The sequence below is a fragment of the Brachionichthys hirsutus genome, chromosome 24 (genome assembly GCF_040956055.1).
Source record: "Brachionichthys hirsutus isolate HB-005 chromosome 24, CSIRO-AGI_Bhir_v1, whole genome shotgun sequence".
NCBI lineage: Eukaryota > Metazoa > Chordata > Actinopteri > Lophiiformes > Brachionichthyidae > Brachionichthys > Brachionichthys hirsutus.
In genome coordinates, this window is record NC_090920.1 from 4,302,934 (window position 1) to 4,321,989 (window position 19,056).

At 47.5% G+C, this 19,056-nt stretch overlaps 1 protein-coding gene across 1 annotated transcript; it reads right to left on the reverse strand.

Annotated features, from left to right (window-relative positions):
* Window positions 1-10,311: 10,311 nt before the first annotated feature.
* LOC137911922 (transcription factor Sox-1a-like) lies at window positions 10,312-11,277 on the reverse strand. Its single transcript, XM_068756259.1, has one exon. The coding sequence runs from the start codon at window positions 11,275-11,277 to the stop codon at window positions 10,312-10,314; it is 966 nt and encodes a 321-aa protein (XP_068612360.1).
* Window positions 11,278-19,056: the final 7,779 nt, after the last annotated feature.

Genomic DNA, 19,056 nt, shown 5'->3' on the forward strand with positions numbered 1-19,056 from the left:
TTCCAGAAGACGTATTGGGACGAAACACAGGACTAACAAACAAATGATTTATTATTTGTACCAAAAAAATGTTTTGTGGGCTGAGACACTTGGTGTAAATAGATAATGTTGAACTTTCATTTTTAGATTAACTGTTTAAAAATGAAAGTTCTCCCTGAGTGATTAGAAACGCCTCATTTTTTATATAATATTCTGTGTATTTTTCCTATTATTCCAACATGTCAATTTATTTTTTCTTTTTCGATGTGAGTTTCTTTCTACTTGATGCATTTTTAACGGGGACGACGCTGTCGGATTGTGCGCTGAGCTCTACAGAGTTAGACCCGATATTCTACATTTTGTATATTTAAGAGACACTCGATTCAAATGACAAAAGAAACCAAACGTTTTCGCATTAGTTCACGTTGCTTCTGATCAAACTGAGGTTGGCCCCGTTGATGAACGTATGCCTGCAATCAAGGTCTGCAATTTTCTGCCATCACTCTTTAATATTAAGCATCAACTAAAAAAATACTGTACTTCTTTGTAGTGTCATTATTCCCACATGGATATATTATTAATTACTGGAGACATTATTGGATGTGTATCTTATTTATGTCCAACTAAATATGAGTTGTGTCAAAACACTGTATGTACATTATGTATGCATATCTTTAAATATGTCGGAAAAGAGCACTCAGATATATTAATAGTGGATTTAAAGTCTTACTCTGACCCTAAATGCCCTGAACTGACAGCCTTTGAACAGAATGTGTCTCTTTTACGATGTATTATTGTGTTCTGTATCAAATGCAGTATATAAAAGTTTAGTTATGTTCATTTATGTACAGTTTTTGGGGTCATTTTTATATCCAGTTTTTAAACAGAGTCATATGAAGATTTACTGGTGAAATTTTGGCCAACATTTCTGCAGCTGTCGACGGCAAACAACAACTGTACCTTTGCTTGAAAATAAAAGCCAGAAGTTTAAAATAAAACCAGAACTAAGTTTTTTTTTCTTCTTCAAAGAGCTGATCTGATTTTAAGATGCACTTCATGCAACAGCCACACGGGTGCAGTAGAGTATTTAAAAATGTGTTAGTTCATTCTAGGGGCCTCGATAAATGTGCCAAGCGTTTAAATCGATCATTATAATTGTGTTTGTATATCATTAATTAATTTCACTGTACGCAAATAAATATTAACGCATAATTCATATTAAATTATATTAAACAATTTAAATGTGCATAATTTAAAAAAATTAAAGGGACAGGAAAAAAGGGAACTGAAAGGGATGAACAGACTTGCAACACAGGGGTCCCACAGGACTCTGTCCTGGGCCCCGCCTCTTTTACCTCTGCTGTAGGTAGAGTTGTTGTGGGGGGACCCCCCCCACACACACACACACACACAATGAAGACCGTCTTGCCAGTGTCTCCATTCACAGCACTAAATGGAGGGAGGTGATGGAGGCGTCCACACGTGAAATCTACGAATTAGCCGTGAAATAGCTGCTATTTGCCACCATTTGCCCCCGACTTTGTACAACAGGGGCCCATAGAAAAAAGGCTTTCTCGATATTATCGCCTCACTTGAGAAGGAAAATGCTTTCAGGTTGGATTTATCCACAGGTAACGCGCGTGCTCTTTTGCTTTGAACAATGCAAACCTCATTAAATCCTTATATTTCCGTGCATCATCGCCGTTAAAGTCGAATTCTCCAGTTCACCGATGGAATTCACAGGATTTTTTCAGGCTAAGCACGAAGAAATAGGAACATGTTGCACCAAATGTTGGAACATAATAAATAATAATAAAAAATAAATAAAGAAGTGATGCAGAAAATGTTGTTCCACCGGTTCTGTGTTCTTTCGTTTGGTAGCAGGATGAGCACACATGCATACTGGAATAAGGTAAAGCCTCACTTTACAGCTTGAAGGGATTTTCCCTGAGCAAAGTGGAACGCCAGAAACGACATCCTTCATGTTTGGCGGGGGCTAAATTTGGGACGAGCCTGCAAGCCTGCATGGCATTGCCTACTGTCTCTCCTAACAAGGGCAGAAACAAACTAATCTGATTAGCGTGTACCCCCCCCCCCCCCCCCTCTCAATGCTGAAAAGGGTCCAAGCGCCAGCGGCAGGAAGACCCCCCCCCCCCCAATAAATCACTCTTCTCTCATTCTTACTTGCCAAATTTGAAGAATATTTTAAACTATTTCAGAATGTACATTGATGTGTGCTATGATCCAGAGAGAAATGTTCTTTCTTTGAATAGAATGCATGGAGGTGGAGATGCTGTCTTTCATGATTATTGATGACTGGCTCTGGAATGGGTTGCACTTAAAGGATGCATGTGTGAGAAGCCCCTTTTCTCGCGTGAAATTAGGACCGATAATCATTCTAGAACGCTCCAAAATACGAAGAAAAACAGATTTTTTTTTTTCCTTTCAGTTAAATAAAGTTTCTCCGTTGTTGTTTTTTTTCATCTCCTGATGCTTAAGGAAGACTGAAGTTCTCCTGAAGAGAGAAAATGAGATCTAGAACTAAACCTGCAAAGTGAATGATATTTAAATAGCACCAAGTGATTTTCAAATTGTAAATTTGCTTGAAATGCGCAGCGTTAAAATTTGACTTGGATGGTGAACGGAATTACATCAAAAATCCAAATGTGTTTTTTTAATGTTGTATTTGCTTTGGGCAAAGTAAACTAGGAGTTCTTATACTTAGCTTAGCAAGAGGTTGTTTTTTTTTCATGCCGACTTTGATGTTGTTCTGATATTTTAACGCTTGCTGTGAAAGTCCTGCCTTTGACATTTGTTTCTTACTTCCTTTATTTAGCGCTGAGATTCATCTTCTTAAAGAGCCATGTCGCGGCCTGGTCGAGGATCAAACAGTCAAGCTTCTCTACTGTTCTTAAATCACAAAAAGAATCTCAGCCCATCGATGAATTTAGGAACTCTAAAGGGAAACATCCTGAGAGCTAAAGACTAACACGAGCAAGGACGCAGGACGGGACGGTCTCGCCATCGCTCTGATTCGTGTCCGTCTCTCTTGTCGGCCGACCTTGCATTAAATAAATTGCATTCTTATTCGTCTCATCTTTCTATTGAACCGGACTCAGAGACCTTTGACTTCAAACTCAGCTAAACTTCACGTGGAACGTTTTTAACTCAGTCGCCTCGGAATTCATCCCATCCGAGCAGCCTTGGGAAACTGCATTCACTTTTGTTCCCATTCATTCTCGCTTCTCTTCCACTCCCCCCCCCCCCCCCTTCCACTCGCTGCCTCGCTTACTTTTGTTTCCTTCCCTCCATCCTTGGACGCTTGCGAGAGCTGCCGCTCTTGAAGTGGAGCCGTTGTACAATAGTACACGTCTGGGAGCGGGTGAGGTACTTGGTGAAGTTTTCTAACCGTCGCAGAGTTTTCAAGGATCTGCATGAGCAGCGGCATCAAATGTACTTATTTGTGTACTTATTTGCTCCTTAAATATTTTTTATATTCTAAAAACACAATTGACATGGTCCAAACTGGCTATTCTCTCTTATTATAATAAACTATTTACACTCGATATAAAGACACACGCAGGTACACAACCGTGTTCTGGCCCCACAAGGCTTGTTGGGTTCCATATTTTCTGATCTTTACGTTACACATTTTAACGACATCCAGAATCTCGGATCTCTTCTGGGCCGTCAGCAAAATGTAATCATCTATTCCTGGTATCATTCCGAAACGTTCCTGGAAACTTCATCCAGATCCGCGTGAAACTTTCTGAGTTACAAACAGATAAACTAACTCCGGTGATTTTATACCCCCCCCCCCCTCGGTAAGAACATTTAAATATTTAGCGAATCCCCAAATAAAAACACAGAAATTAGAAAGTCAGAAGAGATTCTGACCGTGTGTGTGTGTGTGTGTGTGTGTGTGTCCAGTCTCTCCTGATGGCACTTAAAGGATTTGCAGTGTCCATGTTCCCATGGTCTCCACCCCCCCCCCCCCCCCCCCCCAGACACACACACACACACCCCGAGAGACTGAACCTGATCCCGGGCTCTACTGTGGGATTGTCTTACGTGTAATTTCCAGTCGTTGGAGCCGGTCCCAGAGGACGGTGGCGGCCGCTGGATGGGGGCCCGTGGGTGGGGGTGGGGGTGTTCCTGTGGATCAGCGAGGTCTTCATGCAGCACGGCCTTAGAGATCGGCCCTCTTTGTGCTTTTGTTTGCGTTGAACTACAACAACACAACAAGTTGTTGCTGTCGTCGCTGCAGCTCCTCCGGCGTCCAGGTTGAGGTGAACCAGGAAGAGCCGCTCTGATTGGGCCACGGCGCTTTAGTCCTTCGGCCGTCGCCATGGCAGCCTGGTCTGGTGGTGGGACTTAGGGAAGGAGATCTCACTACAGTATTCAGTCTACTCTAGTTTATGCAGTTCTATGTAGTAAATGCATGGATGTATTACACTGCCCCCCCCCCCCCCTCCTTCAGTGACAGTGAAATGCTCTCCTGCTGCGCCTCCTATTACTGCCTCTGTCCCGATTCCCCTCTTTCTTCTGCCCCCCCCCCCGACACAAGAGGCCCAGAACAATCAAAAGGCCTGAAGAGGAAAGTGATGACTGGAGGTCAGGATGACGAAGGGGAGCAGTGATGATGATGATGAAGATGATGGTGGCACACAGGCCTTAAAAACCATCCTGATAATTATCTGAACACGGTGCGTTTCCGTGACGACCGTGATCTTTGATGATTTGACTTTGACCGTTTGTAAAGTAGAAATGTAATAATTATGATTCTCCTCATTGCACGCTCTGTATGGGCTGCGAGGCACCCGAGGGGGGGGGGGGGGGGGGCACGCACGCACACACACACACACACACACAATGACTTCCATCATGTTTCCCCGACAGTGAAGGAGGGAGCGAGCGAGTTACGGGGGTGAGAGAGAGAGGGAGCACTTTTCTCTCTTTGACCGTGGGAGTCCTTTTGTCGCTCTCCCTGCAGGGGGTCTTTGGCGCTCGCCTCAAGCCTTCGGCTGAGGGTGGGCGGCGAGGACTAGGATGCTGTCTTTTGGCGGGGGGGGGGGGGGGGCTTTGTCTGTGCCGAGAGGTCAAAGCTGCAGTCGATCGGCCTCCTTCCTCCCTTCTTTTCACAGCCATTGATCCACTTTTCCAGTCCTCTTGCCGTCGTCTGTGACGTTTACTGCACCCCCCCCAGCCGAGCGTTACGTCGTCTACAGACAGCTCAAAATTCATCTGGATTTTAAAACCACAACGTACAGGAAGGAGAAGGCCTGCCTGCAAAACGGAATGTGTGTGTGTGCGTGCACGCGCGTGTGCATGCCTGATTGGATGATTATTTCTCGACAAGATAAGTGAGTGAAATAGAGACTCTGTTGACTGTTGTTCAGGTAATGAACACACACGCACACACACACACACACACACACACACACACCTGTCCCTTTTCATAGACACATAATGGCATCATGGAAACCCCGAAACGGATTGATGGATGTGTAAAGAAAAACAACAGCGACAGAGAGAGCAATAAAGGAGAAAGAACTTTAATATAAAATAAAAGTTTCGGCGATGCCGGATACAAATACGTTTAAATCGATTTCCTCTCCGTCTACATTCTCACAGGAGGAGCGATGGAGGAGGCCCGGGCTGCGCCGGAGGGCCAGGTGGACCGTCAGAGCTCACCTGGGCGCATCATTTTAAGTCTTTATTTTTGACTCCGCCCCTCGATGGCGACATGAGACCCGGACGTACGGACCTGCACGTCCTCATCTCGCCCGGATCAACGGAATTCGGAGGCGAGCGGAACGCTACACTCCAAATAGAAGCAAAGGCTCGGGAAGATTAGCAGATTCCACGCGTCTCCTTAATCTCCCGCCTTGCCTGATTCTGCACAGACGGCTGCGCCGTGTGGAAACCCATCCGAGCGGCGGAGGAGACGAGGTGGCGTCCTGGACCCGTTTCCACAGCCGCCTCCACGCAGCTTATTCTCACGGCGACCTCGGTCTGATGTAATAACCAGCAAGCTCGGCGGCCCCCTCCCCTCCTCCTCCTCCCCTCCTCCGCTCCTCCTCCCCGTTTCTCGCATCCATCGTACGTCTCATATTTTTGATGTTTCTTCCTCCTGCGTTTCATTTCTTCCTTCTCTTGATTTCCGTTTCATTCATTCTTCATCTCCCTGGTTCTCTCTGTACTTTTCTAAATCGTGGAATTTGTGATGAGCCTCCAGCTAATCCCATCCTTAGAGCACCTTAGCAACACTTTATATATATATATGCTGTGTGTGTGTGTGTCTGTGTGTGTCTGTGTGTGTGTGTGTGTGTGTGTGTGTGTGGTATTGGCAGTAAGTAAATTTACAGTCGCACTAATGCGTCTTCAAAAAGGCTTTTTAAAGCCTCTGTGGTCGGGCGATAACTCCTCGCCAGTTAAAGGACGGATGCTCCCGCTGGGTTCCACGCCCCCCCCCCAGTCGCTTCTCATCCCACCCCGTTGCTCCCTCCTTTTACTTATTGGTCTAATTGAAACTTTCTTTTCATGCACTTTGATTTACTCGCATTGCTGTATATAGTTTTCTACAGAAACTGCAACGAGGGTTAATGTGAAGATATTTCTCCATTTGTTGTTCTGTAAAATAACGTTAACCTATTTCTTTTTATTCGAGTTCTGCAAAGCAAAGTTTTTTCCAACTGTAGACCCTTTACTGTAGTTTTGTAAAAAAAAAAAAAAGGTTTGACAGAAGAGTAGAATTCGTTTCTGGACCGAACTCGAATTTATACTCGCATCTCAAAGCTTTTGCTTGCAAACTGGGTCGTATCTCGGAACGCTCGTACGTTGGGTATTACTGTATGTATATATATAATTTCATTGTACATATACACACACTTTTGTCGTGAAAGTTGTCGACTTTTAATTAAACCAGTAAATTAATAAAACCTCATTAAGCGATGCATCTCTTTCCCTTTCATCTGAGAGTTTTATACGAGCGCGAGTAATCTGGTTGTAGATCCAAATTATAATCTGGATCCACCAGATGTTAACATGTTTTTGGAAGATATTATATTTTCACTGCCGCTGAAGACTATTAAAGTCAGAGGACGGAGAAGGTATGCGTGTAATATCTAAATACATCTTATTTATCTCCAAGGACCACAGGAACATGTCCCAGCATGCACCTGGCCTCCCAGGCTGTACCTTCTGGATTCAGTTTTTTCAACCTCCTGCAGAGAAACCATCTTAAGGGAGTTTAAAGGGGACATTTGAACACGGCCTCGTTCCCGCTGCGTCGTCGGCGCGCTCATTCTGCGAGGCTAAAATGAGAATCTGTAAATACTCTGAGACTGAATCCCTCTCCGTGTTTAATCCGAGTCCACAACTACTGACTGCCAACACAGACCATTCTCCTGCGCGCACACACACACACACACACACACACACACACACACACACACACACACACACACTTAGAAGGCATGTGGAAGCGGATCAGAGAGGTGGGTGTGTGTGTGTGTGGGAATCTTTAGCCAGGCTATCGCTAACAGCCATGCTCCTCTCTGCAGCAAATCCACCGACTCCACACGGGAGATTAACGTATTGTTTTATCCAAACACGCTCAAGTGTGTATGTGCACACGCACGCATACACACACACACACACACACACACACACACACACACACACAATGACTGGCGCTAATGTTTCTCGCGCTCACGCTGCTGGGAGGCGAGCCTGATCTCACCTGCAATCTACAACTGACAGGTTTCTCCTCCGCGGAGGACAGAGGAGAGACCGGTTTGTTGCCCTCTGGGCGGGAGGGTGACCTTTGAACTCCTCCAGCGCTCACCTGAGCTCCAGGTAAAACCAGCTAACCCTAACCCTAATTGTAATTCCAACGGGTCGCTCCTATTTCCCACTTCAGCACCTGGACAGCTCCGGCTGAATCCAAGCTCAGACAGCTCTAGAGCTCTGTTTAATCCTGATATATATACGGTATGCAGGCAAGTAAAACTTGAAGGGGGGGGCAGCCAGTGAGGACAAAAAGAACGTAATGAAATAAAGCACAAACTATCTCCTTGGGATTCTCTGTTCTCCTGCACTGAAGCATCCTTTTTTTTTTGTTGGGAGGGGGCTCCCCAGCGTGCCTCTGAGCAGACTGTATGTTGATGATTATAGGCCCATGGGGAGATCCGGGGGGGGGGGGGGGGCTTCCTAATTGAATGTCATGAAAGGCCCTAATTGAATTCAGCAGCTTGTTGGACCAACACACCACACACGATTGATGCCTGGTGTGTGTGTGTGGGGGGGGGGGGGGGGGGGTCTGCTCTATCAGCTGGAAGTTTGGAACTTGCTTACTCTTCCCCCTTTTACAGTTTATGAACAATGAGAGAAAGAAAAGGAGGAAACTTTTCACTTTTCTGCAGCATTAGGGGGGGGGGGCTCCCTCAGCACCAATAGGTCTGCTTTTGAAGAGGCACGGGGGGGGGCTGTCCTCGGATTAAGACGCTGAAAATGGTTTAAGCGTGTCAACGTGTAATTGCACGATAAGGCCCCCCCCCCCCTCGAGGAATCCCTCGGCCCCGGTGCTATTGTCTTTGGCGTCCCGGCTAATCTCCGCGCGCCACATTCGGTCTAGTGCAATCTGCCCCCCCCCCCCTAATCTGTCATGACAGAACCGGGTCCAATGGCGGAGGTGAGGGTACTTATTATGAGGAGGAGGGGGGGGGGGGGGGCAGAAGCTCAGTGTTAAATCAGAAGATGCACGGCCGTGGATGTGACCAGTCAATAAACACCGATAAACGGGCCTAAAGGCAAATTTACTACGTCCCCTGAACGCCTCACCATGTTCAAATCTGTGACTGAAAACGGCTCAATACTTATAAAAGTATCAGGATACGCTTTAGTGGCAGTTTATTTCTTATGAACAACAAATCTCATCTCAGTCGCCGTGAAATATGGAAATTGTTCAGGAATAAATATGAAGACCGACGGATTTTAAAGTGTATCCATAAAGTGACACACGAACCAATATTAATTTATATCAGTAAAATATGTTGTATTATCCTCACATTTAAAGTTTATTTGAAGTAATATTTCATTTAAATGTATTAAGATGTTAAAAAATGTAATTTGTCAAGTAAAAATTTCACATATCAATTTCATTAAATGGAACAAATTCAAGATTTTCAAAGCAATTTTATACAAAATATCACTTTTGAAGAAGGAGGGAAAATTCAGGTCTGATAAACATCTGGCATCCGAAAACTTTCTATAAATTACTTTATTGTGTTTAAGCTCGTTAAAGACGGGGGTCTTGCTTTCGGTGCCCCCCCCCCCTGCAGGGCTAATCCCCCCCATTCTCCTCAAACACAGAAAACCTCCTCCTTCCACCCAGCTCTTCCTCCCTGCCTATAGAATAACCCAACTTGGAGCCTCCAGCTTTAAAGGAGGAAGGTATTCAACAACCAGAGGAATTACACACAAAGAGGTACAAATACACACAAAGAGGTATAAATACACCCAAAGAGGTATAAATACACACAGAGGTGCACGCATTCGACGAGGAATGAGGTCTAAATTTGCTTTAGGATAGGCTTACAGAAAAGCCGAATTAAAGTAGTAGAAAAACAAATAGTATTCTGTAAAAACATGCGAGAATACTTGAACTGATCCCAAACAAGTGCTTGCTGATACGGTGAAAGGAAATCTGAAATGATAACGCTCAAATAAAGAGAACTAAAGGGAAAAAAAATCTTTTTTATTCTATGTAGTCTATTTTTCCAGTTTCCCCAAAGAAACACCGTCTCCGCAAAAAAAATGTGAAAATCAAAATACCAGAATGATTTCAAAATTTGCAATTCTAAGACAAAAGCTTTAATAAATTAAATATTTTCAAGGGTTTTCACTGAGAAAAAAACATTTGTGCCGTTTTGCTCCCATTTGCATTTTAATGAGGTTTTACAGGGCGAGGATTCATCAAAACTGAACGACAGTGCGCTTCATTGTCGTAATTAAAAAATACAGCACGTCAGAACTAGAGTAAAAAAAAAAAATACATCAACATTCGGAAGTACATTTTACATGAGCCCGTTTAAGTTTTGTGCAAAAATAAATAGTCACCCATGAACAAACCAAAAAACATTAGGATAAAATAAATTATTGGAAAATGTATTCGATTTTAATGAAAACATTTTCTCTCTTCAACCCTAATAAGAGGTTTGGTTTAAATTGTGTACAAGTACACAAAAGCGTTTTCAGTTATTCACAATTTAACATCAACGAGCTGGGGGTCCGTCAAATTACGCGCGCTTGTAGATATTTGTTTGGTTTTTAGATGTGAGTCAGCGGAACGGTCCCGTTTACCGGAGCGGCGCCGTTGCTCTGGTAGTGCTGCGGGTGCAGCGCGTGCAGTCTGCCGTGCGCGCCCGCGTCCCCCGCCGCGTCGCCGGGCGGCAGATACACGCTGATCATGTCCCGCAGGTCCCCTGCAGGGCACGGCGGTGGCGCGCGCGCCGCGGACTCGGGGGGGCTCACGCTCGGCTCAGATTTCACAAGGGGCCCCAGGGCCCCCCCGATGGCCCCGGACGCTGGGGGGTGCTGGTGAGAGTAGCCGGTGATGCCGCCGTATCCCGGAGGAGACGCGCTCACGTAGCTCGGGGAGTGCGCGATGGGGCTGTACGACAGGGCGCTCATGTCGTACCTGTGCACGGGCTGCGCGTGGTGGTGCGCGTGGTGGTGCGGGTGAACCCCGGCGCCCGGGTGTTGCGCGTACGCCAGCTGGTACGCCGCAGCCGCCACCTGGCCGGAGTACGCGCCGCTCGCCCAGCCGTTCACGTGCGCGCCGTAGCCCGCATGGGCGCCTCCTGCGTGCGCCTCCGCGGGACTCTCCAGCCGCGCCGCACCCCCCGCGGAGGAGCCGAGGAGCCCGCCGCCCAGCGCGTACTTGTCCCTCTTCAGCAGCGTCTTGGTCTTCCTGCGCGGCCGGTACTTGTAGTCCGGATGTTCCTTCATGTGCGTCGCGCGGAGCCGCTTCGCCTCGTCGATGAACGGCCGCTTCTGCGCCTCCGTCATCACCTTCCACTCCGCGCCCAGCCGCTTGCTGATCTCAGAGTTGTGCATTTTGGGGTTTTCCTGCGCCATTTTCCTCCGCTGGCCCCTGGACCAGACCATGAAGGCGTTCATGGGCCGCTTGATTCTGTCCTGGGGGGCTTTGCCGCCGCCCCCACCGTGCCCCCCCGGGTTGGTCTGGGGCGCCACGGGGGGGTGCGAGTCCGTTTCCATCATGGTGCTGTACATTCAGCCCGTCTGTTGGGACAATTGTCCGTCAAACGCACAGAAGCATTCAGAGCGGGGGCCCCCCCCCGGAGCCGCTAAGGAGGGATGAGGGTTTGAATCCACGCAGAGATCCACGCAGAGATCCACGCAGAAATCCACGCAGAAATCCACTCTTTGCCGCGTTCCTGTCATCCGCGAGGGTCCAGAAGAGCAGACAGGTTGTGAAAGAAACTTTGGTTGAAGCCGGACTGGGACAAGTTACAGGAGCGCGCCCGGGGCCGCGCGCCCGGGACCGCGCGCCATGACAATAGCGAGCGTGGACGTGATCTGCATGCGTGGGACTCGAGGTTCTGGTGACGTCGGAGCGTGGGACCCGAAAATGTTCATCTGATTCGTGATTCTAACGTGATCTGATCGATGTAAATATTTTAATTTGATAATAATATTTTTTATTTAAAGTATTTGTCAAAACGCATAAATGTAATAACATTGTTAGCAAAAATAATAAATGTTTGGATTAATAAAAATAATCCAAACGCAATTATAGTGGCCATTAAAAAAAGATGTTTAACATAAATCATTTAAAACAATTTAGAAACCTACACGACATAAAATTATTGGGATTACACACAAAAAAATCATTAATGATTTATGATGTATGATAGGATAGATTATGATACGCTGTATTTATTATAGAATAGATTATAGCCAGCATTTATTCTGTGAAACTCGGGCCACTCAGCATCCTTTTCAGAGCCACAGGTGCTTTTCTGTTGTGTCAGTTGCTAGGAAACGGACGGCTGACGCCTGGAGCACGTGTAATTCAAAGCGGACCTTTTGTCTGTTTCACCAAAGGTCTTTCGGGAGAGATTTAAACCCCCCACGCCCAATACAGAAACTACTGTAATCCCATTACATATTTCAGAAACATTACATAATTTGAATTATCACATCTTAAGAAAGCAATGATATGATGCTGCATATACTGATCGATGTTTTTGTTTTTTTTAAATTGGGGGGGGGGGGGGTTAATCCTCACCCGCCATTGAAAGCACTTGGACATTCAAAATTCAGAACATTCAGCATCGAGACGAGTCTGATGTCGCTCTACCTTATCCTGAAATTATTATTTCTTTTGCACTATGTTACAAAAAAACCAACAACATTTATTTCTATTTTCTAAGACGCCATTCTAACAAACGTTTTAAACTGGTCTGTAAATACTGGGAGGGGGGGGGGGGGGGGGCAAAGACAGAAGTTCAGAAACATTCACTAAGTGTGCAAACAGGTGAACATTCACATTTTCACCTGCTGCAAGGCCTGATATGCCTAAAACAACAGGCCACGGATAAGCACGCACACACACGCACACACGCACACACACACACACACTCTCACACACACACACACTCCTAGTAGAATCAAAGACATTTCTCCTGTGCAGCAGCGACTCGGTGGGTTTGTTTAAGGCCCACTGTCACAGCAAGCTGTCAGCTCTACTGGAACTCAGCCGCAGTGACAGAGCAGGAAGTACACGCACACACACACACACACACGCACACACACACGTGCTCAGAATAACGTCTCGACCTTTTCTGGATAATCGCAGTAGCTGATGATATCTAGTAAATATTAAACTCTAACTATAAAGTGTTTTCTTGAAATTGAAAGTTTCTGTTTTTATTTCACTACACAATAGCTGCTCGTCTTTTTGTGCACGGCCCTGCAGGGCTGGAGTACCAGTGGAAGCTAGAATGAAGTACAAAGAAGTTAAAACACAAACACATTCTGCTAAATGCTTCTTTAGGCCGTTAGAATCTGCGCAGCGAACAAACGATTCATTTCCACCCTTTTGTTTCACAAATACACAGAAAACGTCAGAGTTTCTAATCCGAGAGTAATTCGGTGACGATTAACGGGAATGTGTCCAAGAGACATTTGTCTCATTTGTCTCGAGGTTCGACTTCAAGGCTATGAAATTCACTTTGATGAAATTAACCAGCAATCAGGAAGACTAAAAAGCGAGTGTCAGAGTAAAGCGGTCCGTCTAATCGTCGCACCTCGTCCTGCGCTGACGGATGCTAACAGAACCTTGCTAATGGGTTTCGCCTGTCTGCAGCGCGGTCAGACAGACAGGCAGACAGACAGGCAGAGAGACAGCCAGAGAGCGTTCTGTCCTCACGCCGATACGCTCGTCATGCTCTTCACACACTAGGATTAACAATTTTCCCATTTACTTCTAGTGGAGGCGTGCTTAAAAGGCGCATTCAAGTCACTCACCAAAAATGAAAGTCCTAAAGGGGTTGAAAATGAACCATAGTGAAAAATATCTTCTAGATCTGATCCAGAATGAGGTCAGGAAAAAAAATATTACATCTTAACATTAAAACCATTTGTGGATTCAAGAATCAGTTTCAACTCGGATTCACTTTGACTTTTCGTGGTTGGTGTATAAAGATACCCGAGAACAATCTAGAACCTTCTGGTGCTGATCCAGATCACCGTGTGGGGGGGCTGCTCGGGGGGAGATCTGTGCTCTCCGAGGGCTTTTCTAGTTGCAGCATTTGTACACGTTGGATCTCGGCCGGTTTGTTTCCAGTGGAAATGAAAAGTCTTTAGGAATTATTACTGAGCAGACGAGAAGCGGAATTTAGTCAGAAACTACGGCGAGGAACATTTCCAGCTGAGCTCTTCACATCAAATCCTTCATCTTTCCATCGGGGTCAGGGCAAGCGGTGTTGACCCCCCCCCCAAACCAACAGATTCACATGCAACACGCAGATCCTAACAAACGGATAGGTGGGTGAGACGGAGGGAGGGAGGGAGCTAAAACAGATTAGCTGACCATGAAAAGGATTAGCAGCAATGATAGTCCCTCAGAGAGAGCAGAGTCAGTCCCGGCCAATGCAAACACCCCCCCCCCCCCCCCCCCCCCCACACACACACACGAGTGAACACATCAGCGTGATCAGCATCGGGCGAACCTGCCCAGCTAATGCAAACACACACACACACACGCACACACACACAGAGTGCAAACATCAGGAACACGCTGGGGTCGGACCTCTGAGCTGGAATTACATGCTCGTTATGGGATTACATCAAATCTCATCATCATCATCATCATCCTCATCTCCTCGGTGGACCATCTTTAGAATAAACTAAACAAGCGCTGCTACTTGAATTTTATACTTTCGTTTTCTGTTCTAGGAGCGGTTGCCCCTCAAATGTGAAATAACGCAGTGAAAACCAACCCAGGTTTGGTTTTAATGCGTGAAGGAAACGGAATCCGAACCCACCTCGGGATCATTAGGACCTCGGATCTCAGTGAACCAATCACTGAATCAACCTCAGAGACACTAATTCTGCATCAAGCCCAAATATTCACCGGATGGTTTTTAACCTCTGGTTATTTGCCGCCTCCTCTTCCTCTTCTTCATCTCCCGCTTGAGGGTTTGTTTGTTTTTATGTTTCATTGTTTTTTACATTTAACATGACAAAAAGCAGAAAATGTCACATTTAGGCTGATTCCACATCCAAATCGATTCAGGAAGGAGATGATGAAAGACGGAGAACCTTTCCTTCTCGCTGACATTTAGATATGAAGACCCCCCCGGAGGAGGATGCCCCCCCCCCCCTCTCTCTCCAACTCATCCTAAATAATGGATTTGTCCTCTCGTTGGAAGGGGGCATCAGGCTCCGGGAAGAATGCCGACTTCCTGGGGGGGCCCTTTAAGTGCGTCGCTGAGGAGTCGCTCCCTCTCTTCCTCTCTTCCTCCACCTCATCATCTTTCGTTCATCCTAAATGGGGGCGGGCGGGGGGGGGGGGGGGGGGGTCAGCTCCCAGCCAGGATCGGCTGCTTTCAAAGACCCTAAAGAGCAGCCCTCCTACACCTGCCCCCCCTCCCGCAACAACCTTTTCCTCCTCCTCTCTTCGTCTTCTAACCAGCATCACCGCCGATGAGCCGATTTGGAATCAATCTCAGGTTTTAGGACGACGCACACACAAGCAGAGGAGGGAGGGGCCGCTCGGCAGAGTGTGTGTGTGTGTGTGTGTGTCAGAAGAGAAACTATATTTCTGAATGGACTCCCTTTTTAAAAGAATATTTCCAAAGTACGGAGCAGGAAAATGCTGAGCAATGCCAAACGGGGGTGGGGGCAGTGTGGCAGCCTTCAGCACACCCCCCCATCACTGGCTGGCCCACACTGGGGGCAACCCTGCAGTGCAGAGACAGGGCCCTGGGTTAGGATCATAATGGGAGGCCCTTTAGTTCCCATTGTGGTGGTTGTGTCAACAAAGGGGCCGCTGGGAGTAGCCTGGTATGTGGGGGGGGGGGGGGGCACTTCTGTAATCACAGAGGTCTCTCTCTCTCACACACACACACACGCACACACAAATTATCAATAAAAAAGTGAAATTAATCAACTAATTACACTTTAGGCATGTCTTCAAATCAAAGATACTTTATTGATACCAAAGGACCCCCCCCCCCCCCCCCCCCCGACTGGAACTTGCATGAGGACTTGTCGAGGTTCTCACATAAAACAAATATCCAGGTATAAAAATCTTTCCTGCTTTAATAGTTTTAAAGAAAAAGTATATTTCAAAAAGGGATGCAGAATTTACTTCCAGACCGGTCCGTGTAATTCCAGACACCCTATAATAAAGTTCTAAATCCCACACTCTGCATTGTCTGTAACTTTTGGCAAAAACATTCATTCTATCAAATGAGGAAATTGTGCAACAAAGACAAAACGAGACTGTGGAGATCCTCAGCGCAACCCGCTGCGCCACCCGACGTATAAGGAACTAAACTTCTGTTTGATGATGAACTTGAATCTTTTTCTCATCATGTCCAAATGCCCCGACAATTATTTTAGAGCAAAACACGCATCATTGCTGGAACCTCCATTCATCCCTTTGAAAAGAGGCGCACTGCGCGTTTAGCGCAGATTCTATTTCCTCAAGCAAACAAGCCGCTATTATATATTATATCTGACGAGGCAAAGCGGGGGAAGCTGAACAAACATCCAAACACGCACGAAAGTAAACGCGTGTATAGAAAAGCAGCACCTAAGCAAATAGCAGCGCGCGCTCAAATCCAGCACAATAAGTCAAAGTCAACAGCAGGAGAGCGACGGAGCCGATGGGTCGTGGGTCGTGGGTCGTGGGTCGTGGGTCGTGGGTTTCAGTCCACGAGAAATAAATAAATGTTCCTGAAACGCTCCTGATGTACAAACTGTAAAAAAATAAAGACATGAGCGAGCAGGAGAGTATTTGTTTGCTGCATCAGCAGTTTCCTATCAGTGCCTATTGTTGGGATGGTGGAGAGAGAGAGAGAGAGAATCTGCTATAGCAAAGTCTCTCTCTCTCTCGCCCCCTGCTGGTTTACGGTGTGTAGCGCAACACCTGATGGGGAAACTCCCCCCCCCCCCCCCCTCTCCTTTCTCCCACGTCACTCTGCTGCCGTGTCCCCCCCCCCCCCCCCCGTTTCTCAATGGCTTTACACTTGTTAGCGCTCCATCTGACCCGCCGACCCCTCATCAGGGTGACAAAGAGGCAGATAGCAGCAGAGGGGCAATTAGATGGAGAGGTGGCTTCAGGGTGATGGGGATAAAAGCAGGGACATGACAAGGATGGGGGAGGGGGGTCAAGAGAGTGACAGGAGGACAGCAGGAAGACGAAAGGGGGGGGGGGGGGGGGGGAGCGTGGCCTCCGTTCAGCTTTATTCTATCCAGGTTTAAATAATAAAGCAGCAAAGCAGGAATCCGTCGGTTCCTTTTTCATTTTCAAAGTCTCGTCTTCAATTTAACCACAACAAGCAGCCAGTCAGACCAGCATCCAGTCAGACCAGCGTCCAGTCAGACCAGCGACCAGTCAGACCAGCAGCCAGTCAGACCAGCGTCCAGTCAGACCAGCAGCCAGTCAGACCAGCGTCCAGTCAGACCAGCGACCAGTCAGACCAGCAGCCAGTCAGACCAGCGTCCAGTCAGACCAGCATCCAGTCAGACCAGCGACCAGTCAGACCAGCAGCCAGTCAGACCAGCAGCCAGTCAGACCAGTGACCAGTCAGACCAGCATCCAGTCAGACCAGCGGCCAGTCAGACCAGCGACCAGTCAGACCAGCGTCCAGTCAGACCAGCAGCCAGTCAGACCAGCAGCCAGTCAGACCAGCGTCCAGTCAGACCAGCATCCAGTCATACCAGTGACCAGTCAGACCAGTGACCAGTCAGACCAGCATCCAGTCAGACCAGCGACCAGTCAGACCAGCGTCCAGTCAGACCAGCATCCAGTCAGACCAGCGGCCAGTCAGACCAGCGACCAGTCAGACCAGCGGCCAGTCAGACCAGCGGCCAGTCAGACCAGTGACCAGTCAGACCAGCAGCCAGTCAGACCAGCGGCCAGTCAGACCAGCGACCAGTCAGACCAGCGGCCAGTCAGACCAGCGGCCAGTCAGACCAGCGACCAGTCAGACCAGCAGCCAGTCAGACCAGCAGCCAGTCAGACCAGCAGCCAGTCAGACCAGCGGCCAGTCAGACCAGCGTCCAGTCAGACCAGCGTCCAGTCAGACCAGCAGCCAGTCAGACCAGGAAGCTTCTTACCGTCGGAGGCTGCAGCTCGGGCGCCGTCGGACGTTCCAGAAGAGCAACGATCCCACCCGGACCCCGAAGTCCCCCAAAGCGTGGCTTCTGTAGTTCTCCATGCAGCAAGGTCTCCCAGATCCTTCCCCTGCAATCAGGTCCTTCCTGTCACCTGTGCCTCCCACGCTCACCTGCAGCTCATCCGACTGATTCCTGCACGGCTACCTGCCCCGCCTGTTCTTCGGATGCCCCCCCCGATGGCCTGCCGCTTAAATAAAGACGTAATATCCATTGTTTCAGCAGTCAGACAGACGTTTGACTAAATTGTACTTCTTCCATCTTCCTGTTGGAAATAAATTCAATTCATTTTTATTTTTATATATCGCCGAGATCATAACAGGAAGTTATCTCAAGGCACTTTTTACAGGTACCTGCCGGGGGGGGGGGGGGGAGACAGAACCCAATTGACCCACGAGAGCAAGCACTTTGGAGAGCTTCCCTTTAACAGGCAGAAACCTCGGACAGAACCGAAGACTCATAGTGGTGCTATATAAAACCATAAATGCTAATGCTAGCGTGTGCTAGGAGAGTACAATACTACTATGGGAAGGGAGTGACAAGTATTTATAACGTGAATAACCAGACAGAGGGCCTATCACAGCATATTGATTACTGCATTGATTAACTTTAGCTCTGTTAAAAACGGAAACGTCTTTAGCGTCGGCCTCGCGGACCGAATCGGGGCGGCGATTCCACGATGGAGGCGCTTGATCACTTTGCAGGTCGCTTCTAGAACAAGCGTCGCATTTAGGCGGCGCGGCAAAGCGAGGAGAGGAAAATGATTCAGGGGAAGCAGCGATACGGGAGAGAGATTCCAGATTGATGCCCTCTCAACGTCCCCTTTATTGGAGCCCCTCTCAGACATCAGATGCTCAGCGCTCCTCTGATGAGGGCTTTGAGCCGAGCGCGTGTTATTACAGGTATTACGTGAAATTGTCCGTGTTAGGTGAAGGGGATTACGCCGCTTTTGGGTCAATACCTCCCGTGAGCTGTTGGGCCGCTGGAGCCGAGGGGCGATTAGGCCTTTGTCTGTCAATCTGACACACACACACGCACGCACGCACACACACACACACACACTGGAGAGAGAGTCAGTTTGTTGCCGGATCGACTTGAATGTCAAAAAGTCTATTCAGGTGTACCGGTTGGTACAGTTAA

Excerpts from the sequence above, each read along its gene's own strand:
- LOC137911922 (XM_068756259.1), bottom strand. The coding sequence starts at position 11,277 with ATGTACAGCACCATGATGGAAACGGACTCGCACCCCCCCGTGGCGCCC.